The sequence below is a fragment of the Tupaia chinensis genome, unplaced genomic scaffold (genome assembly GCF_000334495.1).
Source record: "Tupaia chinensis unplaced genomic scaffold, TupChi_1.0 Scaffold144682_1, whole genome shotgun sequence".
In the NCBI taxonomy this organism is placed as follows: Eukaryota; Metazoa; Chordata; class Mammalia; order Scandentia; family Tupaiidae; genus Tupaia; species Tupaia belangeri.
In genome coordinates, this window is record NW_006204543.1 from 2021002 (window position 1) to 2030681 (window position 9680).

A 9680-nucleotide genomic window follows, 5' to 3' on the forward strand; every position below is an offset into this window, starting at 1 on the left:
CTTATAAAAAAACCATCTAAAAAAAAAAAAAAAAAAAACTTGATGAGTACTTATTTCATGAGTAATAAAGACAGCGAGAGAAAGCCCAAGGGGGCCGCCCCGTGTCACAGTGAGGCCCCGCTGTGGACCAGGTCTGCAGAGGCCTGGGACCTGGCCAGCAGGTGAGCCCTGCAGCACGGCAGGACCAGGCTGCACCCCCGGTCAGGCCTTCCCTCCCGTGGGCGCGCCGTGCAGCCACAGGTGTCCTGCGCCCCCTGACTGTTCTGTTCTGCTTGCCTGCAGAATTACTCCCTCCTGGACATGAGGCCGCCGCCAGCCGCCGTGACGGCGCTCAACAACTCCGCGTACTGGCGCGAGCTGGAGGACACCTGCGTGTCCGAGTGCCTGGACGGCAAGGACTGCCAGAGCTTCTTCTGCTGCTACGAGGAGTGCAAGGCGGGGTCGTGGCGGAAGGGGCGCGTCCACATAGACATCTCGGAGCTGGACTCCTACTCCCGGGTGTTCTTCCCCACGTCCTTCCTGCTCTTCAACCTGGTCTACTGGGTCGGGTACCTGTACCTCTGAGGGCCGCTGCAGGGGCGAGGGACCAGCCCGGCCCACCCTCTCCCCCTTCACCCCCCAGCCCGCGATGCCGTGGGAGCGGCCAGGAAGGACAGCACGCAGCCGTCTGAGGTCAGAAGAGACCTCCAGCACAGGAGGCAGCCTGACACGGCGCCTGTGTCTCACACGCACACACGCACACACACTCACACACACGCTAGGTGAGTTTCACAGTGGTGTTCTTGTCCACCCCGTACTGAATCTGTAGTCTGGTGATGTTTCTGAGTGTTAGATCCCTGAAGCCGCTGTCCGTCACCCGTGCGAGGGTCTGTAAAGTAGGACAACTGAGCAGCTCTTGGCCGGCCCCTGCCCCTGTGACCCGGCGCCAGCCCCGAGGACTGAGTCCCTCCGCCTGGCCTGGGCTCCGGGGCCACACGGCGGTTGAGGCTGTGTGTGGACTCAGTGGCTTTGTCCCCGCTCCCTCTCCCTGTGGCCTCTGCTCTGGCCCGTCGTGGTCACCCAGCCTCCCTGTCCTAGCAGCCGCCTCTTGGCCTAGGATGAGTTCATAGACATCATCCCTCATTTCCATTGGAGGAAAACACCCACGTCTCAACTCCTGGCGTTGAAGTCAGAGGTGCCGATGGTCTGACCAAGCTGCCGAGGCCCGAGTGTTTGAACGTTGGGTCCTCGGGCTAGTTCAGCTGGAGTCCCCCATGTCACTCTCACAGCCGCGCTCTGCTGGCCCGAGCCTGACCCCAGAGGGCGTGTTCCACCTTGTCACAGTAGCATGGGTTCGATGACCACTGTCGTCTTGCGGAGGCTGACAGCTGCTGGAGCCTGTGTCGTGAAAACATATTCCAGAGTGTGAAAGAAACATAGGTAGAATTTTTAAAATTTCTTAGTAAATATTCATTTTCAAGTTAAAATGACTTTCAATGCAAAAAAAAAGGGCAGTGGCTATTATCAATGATATATTTTGATGAACAGAAATTATTTTGTACTTTGAAATAAGAACACGTAGCAAAATCCAAAGAAAAGAATCCCCCCAGGTCAATACTCTTTTGATATTTTTGTAACAAAAATCAAATTTGCTTCTTGATATTAGTTCTTTGTTATAACTGAATGCCAGTCCGTACTTCCTAAGACTCTTGGAAAACTCTCCCCCATCAATAGGAGAAAAAAAAAGTCCTTCCAGGCCCTTAGTGCTTTGGCATTCTTGAAATTTGGTACCGGAATCTGTGTTCTCATGTTTTTCACACAGAAAACTGAATTAATTTTATTCCGAGTCATACATTTTTAAATTACCTACTGTGCATACCAGTGTTACTCGGAAGCGAAGTGAGATGGCATGCCGAGAAATACTGAAGCCACACAGTGCCCTGGACAGACGGGCTGGAGGGAAGAGGCCAGAAGACGTGGAATCCAGTCTGTGCATTCGAGCTGACACCGCCGCGTCTCAGCTGAATGCACACACACACACACACACACGCCTGCCTGTCTGCTTCGGACAGGGTCTACACAGCGAGAGGTGCTGGCCCAGTGTTTTTCTTGCAGTAGTTCTCTGCCTTGGGGGTTGACAGGACAACGCTTCTATTTACCAGTTCAGTGGCGAGGTAACAATACCGGGTCGCTGGAAAAGTCATGACACATCTTTGCACAGAAGATCATGGCTTTCCCAATGACCTGGTAAGTAGTGGTGGGGCCAAGGCTGCAGCGGCTCAGCCCAAATCTCTCTCCCACTAGAGAACTTCGCGTGCAGTGCCGTGGCTCTGCCCGCGTGGAAACCGCCCTGCCCAGCTCTGGCAGAGGCGCCGTGGCGGTCCCTTGGCCCAGGGGCTCCCGCTGCCCTGCCATAGCACTCAGCAGAGAGCAGTCTTCTTTGAACACAATTTCAGTTTTATGAATTAACGCTAGCCATCTGAAGGATTTCAATCCGCGACATTCAAAAAGTTCTAGACAGAACTGAATTTTCTAGTAAAATTCTTCTTGGGAGGAAAATAACCTAAAAGAAACTCCCATAGCATACATTTGGCCCAATTCCACCTTTAAAACAATTTGCCAATCTCTCTGGTTTCAAAACCCACAGTATTTCCATGTGAGCAAGTCTCGTGACATTTGACGAGTAGGAAACAGGTACCCACAGCCTCTGTTCTGAATCTGGCCTCTCTTTCCTGACATCGGCTGTCCACTGCAGCTGTCTCCATGACGCAGAGCCCACATTTCATAGTGTCTCCTAGGGATTCACCAACAGGACATGGAGAGCCCTGCATGGAGACCTCGGCCTGGCCCGCGGGGCCTGGGTATGGAAGGAAAGCCCTCCCGGAGGGCCCCCACGCCTGCTCATCTGCAGGCTTTCCCAAGTCAGCTCTCGGCCTCCACCCTAACTGTCCAGATGAGGCTTAGCAGTGCCTTCCAGCTCGCTCAGGGGCAGAGCTCAGGGGCTCTCGAGCTGGTCTGTGCCCACTTTCTGGAAGGAGGAAAGGGCACAGGGAGAGTGAGGAGAGGGCGTGTGGCTCTTTACCTGAAGGCTGTCCTTTGGCAGGATGCTCGGTGACAGGGTCGCATGGGGCACATGGGCATGGCTGCTCCACCCAGGGTGCAGGGCATGGAGGTCTGGGGTGCCCCGGTGGCGGGCGCTGTCTGAGAGGTGCTGCTGTGTCCCTCACTCTCCCAAATGTTCCAACTCAAGCAGGTGACAGTTCCATATTCTGACAAGGGTTCCAAATTTGTGTGCATCACTCTCGAAACTGTGATGTCTCTGAGCCTGCATGCTGGGTGAGGGGCAGAGAAGAGGAGGCATTCCATATTAATGCAGTCGGAGCAGCTGCCCCTTCCGAGCCCATAGGGGTGCTGCTTCTGCAAGCGTCAACACCACTGACCAGAACAGAGACTCCCAGGCACAGGATGAGGGAGGCAGCCTGCTACGGTGTACGGGGACCCAGCCACTACTGCCCCAGGTTACCCCAAACATGCCTTAAATAAACAATCAGTATGCATCTCGTAAGAGTTTCCATTTCCTGCAGTCAGCTCTTTCAAAACAGGCATATATATGTATAGATGTATTATTGGGTGGTTGGGAAAATCATGATGCATTTTTGCATAGAAAAATGCATCGTGACTTTTCTGAGGACCCAATACACACACAGCACACAGACATGCGTATGTGTGTATGTATACACACACACCTACGTCTTCTGTGAATGGGTGGAAATAGGATTCATTTCTTTATATGCCAAACAGTTTCGTCCTTAGTTTTACATCAGATTGGTGGGCACATTTCTGTGGGTGCTTCAGTGAGGAAAACGCTTGTCTTTGAGCACAGTTTCATGCTGCCTGCAGGAAATGGGGGCTGCCGCAGAGTCCTAACGACTGGGGTGAGAGTGTCCCTGCAGACAAGCTCGCCACCCGGCCATGGCATGCTGCAGAGGAGGGCCCAGTAACCCCACCCCGCCCTGACTAATGCCTGCCTCCACCAGGAAGCAGCGGACCCCCTGGTCCCTAAAGGGCTAGCACACAAACGAGCAAAACCTCCTCTTCTTCGACCGTGTTTCTCTCCACTGCCGGACTGGGGACTTCCCGCATGTCCTGTGAGACCGGAAGAGCCAGGGCTGGTCTCCACTCGCCGTGGCCTCGCTGTAGGATCTGAGCGCGCTCAAGGCACGGAGCATTTCTGAATCCACTCCGTGGTCTCGCGAACTATTTCTGAGTGCTTCTGCTGAGTTTATAAACCGTATATGAAACTTCATCTTCGGTTTCTGCACAAAACAACTAGTTCCGGAATGTCTTCCGATAAGCATAATCCAATGTAATAGCAAAAATAAATAAATAAATAAAAATAAAAACCAACGAGTTAGGGAACGGCTTCGGATAAGTGTAATCCAGTGTACACTGAAAGCCAGTTTGCTCAGTGCGGCTCAATCCGGATTGAAACGCTGTCCCTTTTGGGCATCAGGACACCGTCACCTCAAAAACACTCAGAAAGGTAACTGGGAATAAGGAAGAGAGAGATTGGGAATTCGTGGGAAATGCTCCGTTCCCAATTCGCTGTTGAACCTCTTCAAATGGCCCAGGATGAAGACGTGTGTCCTGTACATTTCTCCCTAATCGGCCTGCAGGAACGGCCAGGCTCGGCGTTGCAGCAGCTCCTTCGCCTCTGCATTCTCCGTATCCACTCGTCCAAGCACCCCAGACCATCCCAGGTCAGCGGCAGGCCTGCCTCTGACCCCTGGCTAACGTCCCTTTATTATAAAAATGGACTTCTACCCCGCAGGAGAAAGCATGGGCATCCTGAAACAGCAGAGCAGCTCACTCCTTTACTGTTTCTGCAAGGGCAAAAACTGGGCTGCTTGGTTGTTTCAATGTTGATCGTTTGGAAGAGCAGAAGTCACGACATCGTCCTTTCAGAAGTCCTTCCGATTTCAAACTCGCCATGCCTGGGTATAAGCCTGGCCTGGTTCTGGTAAAGGCAGGGCGAATGCTGCTGCTCTATTTTCTCAAAGGTCCTCTGGTTGAAGGGTGCTCTGCACTCGGATGTCAGGAAAGCCCCTTAAACCTCTTAGTAACTGCTTACATTACAATCGGATCTAAGGCCGGTTCAAGTCAGCGACGAAGTTAGTGGAGCAGTTGATCACGGACACATTGGCCATGTTTTGAGTTAGCCAGGCGGGCTTTTTCAGATCACGGCACGTAAGCTGGAGAATAACCAGACGACCAAACGCCCGTCCACGCTCACTCCACATACTGTTTGAAGGTGGTGCTCAGATAACTGAGGCTACGGTGAATCGCTTTGCTTGAACAGATAACCACCTATTTTCTGCATCTCCTTTTTCACATTTCTAAACACCACCTGCGGTTTTCCAGCCCAGGGAGAGGGCTACGCAGTCCGAGGGGTGATGTTCCACGTGGGGAAGGAAGGCCTGGGCGTCTGTAGACGGCAAATCCAACAGGCCGGAAAGAACTCCGACTGCCAAGCACGGGCCGGACCGGCGGGCTCCTGCCGGGTCTTCCTGTTCCCTCTAGGCACCCGGAGCTCCTCCTCTGCCTTTCCTAGGTAACATTTGCCTTGTGGCAGCCTGAGGCCCGTGTCCCCTCCGCGCCTCACGGACTGAGGTCCCGTCCTAACACGGTGTTCACCCACCAAACACGTCGGACGTGGCCTTTCTTAAACACGCGTTTCTTAGACCAGGAGCCTCCAAGACAGACGGTTCAGTCCCCACGACGCCCACCTTCTGAAATGCCAGTACTGGCCCTCCCGCCCAGGGACGCTCTCGTTCCCGCCGGGCGTGTTCCTCGCACAGCGATCCGACAGCGGGCTCCCGGCTCACCTTTCGGAAGGCAGCCCTTGGACTCCGGGGCTGAACTGAGACTTCGTGGACACTGTGACCCTCAGGACAGGTGGCAGTAAGTGTGGGGGCGCCATTGACGGAGAAGGGAAGGGAGAGACGGGCTGGCCTTTCAGCCAGGGAGGTGACGTCGCAGGCCGGCCAGGCGGCGTGACCGCGCAGGCTCCCGGGTGACGAGGCCACCGTGACGGGCGTGCACACGTGTGTGAGCGCGAGCCCGCGCCTGCCCACATCGCCCTCTGGGAAACAGGGAGACCCACCCGGCCGTCGGAGAAGTCAGCAGCGTCTTTTCTACGCGGAAATGCGTCACGACCTTCCCAGCGACCAGTATTCGAAGGGACGGCGTTCGACGTCAGATTCATACAGAGGCGAGGAGAGACGTCTCAATGACAACACTGTCAGCTCCTGGCTTTCAAGGGACGGCGTCCGACGTCAGAGTCACACGAAGGCGAGGAGGGACATCTCAATGACAACACTGTCAGCTCCTGGCTTTCAGAACCAAGTGGTAGCTGCTACTTCTAAAGCAGGATTTACCTAATATGCCCAGGCCCCTACCGGGAGGGTTCGCGTGTGTCAGCCTCGGCCACACATGCAACGTGGCACTGCTCAGGCCGGAGCACGTCGGAGAGCCCGCGACCTGCCGGCCTGGCAGTCCTGGCCGCCCAGGGGCCCACGCATCGCCGAGGTGGGCTTGGCAGCTGCAGAGACGTGGAAAGCGCGTGACTTTCCGTGGAAGTGAAAGGTAAGCACGGCAGGAGACGCGCGTAACTGACCAAAGTTTCAGGTCGTCACCCAGATGTGACGGGGCCTCTGGACGGAACGAGCACCATCCTTCCACCGTCATCGGTTCAACGTCGTTGAAACGAACAAAATTCCAAACTAACAAAATCACAACTCACATTAAGGGGAAGAGACAGGGAAGACTCGTGTTGCTTCAGTATTAACTACACAGACCCTCACCCAGAACTCCGCTTGTCGGAAACATTTTCGGAATTGCCCTTTTTCCAGAAGTCCCGTCTGTCTCCCTCTCCCCAATCACAATTTGAAATTACTGCCGAGGGGACGAACAAAATTCCAAACTAACAAAATCACAACTCACATTAAGGGGAAGAGACAGGGAAGACTCGTGTTGCTTCAGTATTAACTACACAGACCCTCACCCAGAACTCCGCTTGTCGGAAACATTTTCGGAATTGCCCTTTTTCCAGAAGTCCCGTCTGTCTCCCTCTCCCCAATCACAATTTGAAATTACTGCCGAGGGGAAAGAAACTTCCTGCCCTTTTTCCAGAAGTCCCCTCTGTCCCCCTCGCCTCAATCACAATTTGAAATTACTGCCGAGGGGAAACTTCTACCCAATTTTTTTCATTAGTCATTTTCACTCTCATGTTTCGCCTTGTTTGGCTTTTTCTTCCTTATTTTTGAAAGGCAACATTCAAATTGGCTAAGAACTCTCTCTTTTCCTTAAAGTGGATGCATCTCTGGAAACTGCAAACTTGGTGAATTCCAGGACAGTCAGTCCCCTCTGCGTCACGTAATTGCAACTCCGGCCGGCGTCCCATCGCCTTCCTCAGCACTTTGACTAAGGTGACACGGTACGCCTCACGGCGCTTTCTAGCATCTTCCCTCTGGGATAGCTAGGAGAACAGTCGGAAGGCACTGCCGATCGCGCTTGGCCGTGCGGGGCGACCACGAGGGAGCTCTGCTCACGCGCCCGCACGCCCCCGCGCGTTGCCCCGGCTGAGGCTCCTGTCCCAGCAGAGTCCCTTTCCCACGAGGGCATTTTCCGGGACAGAGTCTAGGAGACAGTGGGCATCGGGGACTGGGCCAGCGCTCGCCGGGACCGTGCAGTGACTGTGACACGTGTCTGCACGTCGGCGGTGACCCGGAACAGCTGACATGTGCCATGCACACTGCCCTCTCCCCAGTCTAGCTGAAACCTGCACAACAGAGGAAATGCAGCGTCCCCGTGGGGGGCGTGGGCTTAGGAGCCTCGGGTTAAGGGAAAAAGAGAGGGCACGAGGGGGAGGGGGAGAAAGGGCGGAAGTGGCGATCTGTACGCGTCGTGGAAATGTGAAACCACATACCGTCTCCATAAAGGGAAAAGGAGAGGGTGCGAGGGGGCAGGGGGAGAAAGGGCGGAAGTGGCGATCTGTACGCGTCGTGGAAATGTGAAACCACATACCGTCTCCATAAAAACAGTAATTCCAGGCCTGATCAGAGGTGGGTCCAGACAGAGCCAGCCGCCGCCTCGGCGCGCCCCAGCAGCAGTCTCTCGGGCCCCCACTGGCCGCTCCCTGCCCACTGGGCACAGCGTCATGGTTCTCTGACAAGCAGGAGTAGCCCCGGAGGCGCGGGTGGCCGGCTGTCCCTCCTGGCCTGGGCAGCGCCATCGAGCCCAGTAACGGGGAAGCCGCAGGCTGCAGGAGGCTGCCACGCGACCGCAGGAGCCAGGGGCCTCTCTTGGTGACGCTTGTGTGGGAGGTTGGACCGGCGGGTCTGGGAGATGCCCGGGCAGAAAGGGATGGCATGGTGGGGTCTCTGCATACTGTAGACACCCGGCCCAACTGGGACCCCGGTCCAAGTGCAGTGCCCACCTCTCACCAAGTGAGCAGTAAAGGCCAGACCAGGGGTCACACCTTCACCAAGTGGCCTCCCACGCCCCCGCCCCCTCGCTGTCCCGTGACAGCTTGGAGTCCTGGCCCCGGGTGTGCAGGCCACCCGGGGCAATTTCAAGGTCCCGCTGTCCCCTCCCCTCCCCTCCCCTCCCCGAGGACGCCCCGCCCCCCCCCGCCACTCCCTTGGGCCCCCTGCCCGCAGCCAGCTGACCTCGTGGCCGGCCGGCCCTCTGTGTTTGTACCTGGTTCCTACGTTTGTACTTCTAATACGAATAAACGCACACGTTGTCAGAAACGCTGCCAGAGTGGGCGTCCTTTCTGGCTGGGGGGCCGACCGTGAGGACGGGGTGTGGATCTGCACCAGCAGTTCATGGGGAGGGCGTGACCCCAGCTGCCCCTCAGCTGTCCGGCCCCCAGAGCCCAACCCAGGAGTGAGGTCTACAAATGAGGGGCGGAGGGTAGGACTTTTTCTCTGGCAGGAAAGTTACAAATGCCAGTGTCCCGGGATGCTCCTTCCTCCATCCCACCTACGCCATGAACCCCCAACCCGCACCTGCAGGGCAGAGACCTGAGATCCCCCACGGCCGCTTCTCAGCCCCACCTGCAGCTCAGACATGGACTCAGTAGTGCTGGAACGTTCCAGAGTTGGGCTTGGCCTCCCTGGGGGTCTGCCCAGAGCTCCCAGAGGAGGTTCTGAAGCCCAGGTTGGAGCAGGGCACACCAGCACATGTGGGCCGGAAACAAGGCCCGGCGACCACCAGGGACATCTGAGGGTCTCACGTGCAGCGCTTTGGTCTGTCTGAACTGAACACCTTTTACCAAAAAGAAGCAACCCCAGGTCCCCTGGCTCCCTCCTCCTGACTGCACCACCGTCCTGCCCCTGCTGGGGGCACCGCGCTTGTGAAACGGGGGTGGGTAAGGGCTATGGCAGTTTCCCCCTCCTCTGCCTCTGCCCTGACCCTTGGGCGGGCCTCTCTCCAGGGCTGGGTTCCCAGACCAGGCCCAGGTCACTGCACGGCCCACGCGTCTCCTCAGAAGCTGCCCCGGCGGTCTCCCACCCCGCTCCTGCCCTCCCCGGCACTGGGCTTCCCCCTGTGGTGAGCGCAGCTGCAGGGCCTCCAGAGACAGGCGGGAACAGCAGTTCCCTGCCGGGCTCATCGGTGCTTGAGGGAGCTTGCAGCCG

The 9680-nt window shown here is 56.4% G+C and overlaps 1 protein-coding gene across 1 annotated transcript in view; it reads left to right on the forward strand.

Annotated features, from left to right (window-relative positions):
* GABRG3 (gamma-aminobutyric acid type A receptor subunit gamma3) overlaps positions 1–3013 on the forward strand; it is a 313039-nt gene extending 310026 nt beyond the window's left edge. The window contains exon 10 of the mRNA XM_006167247.2: positions 283–3013. Within this exon, the coding sequence (XP_006167309.1) occupies positions 283–564 (282 nt within the window). The 3' untranslated portion in view covers positions 565–3013. The remainder of the gene's footprint in view (positions 1–282) is intronic.
* The last annotated feature ends 6667 nt before the right edge of the window (positions 3014–9680 follow it).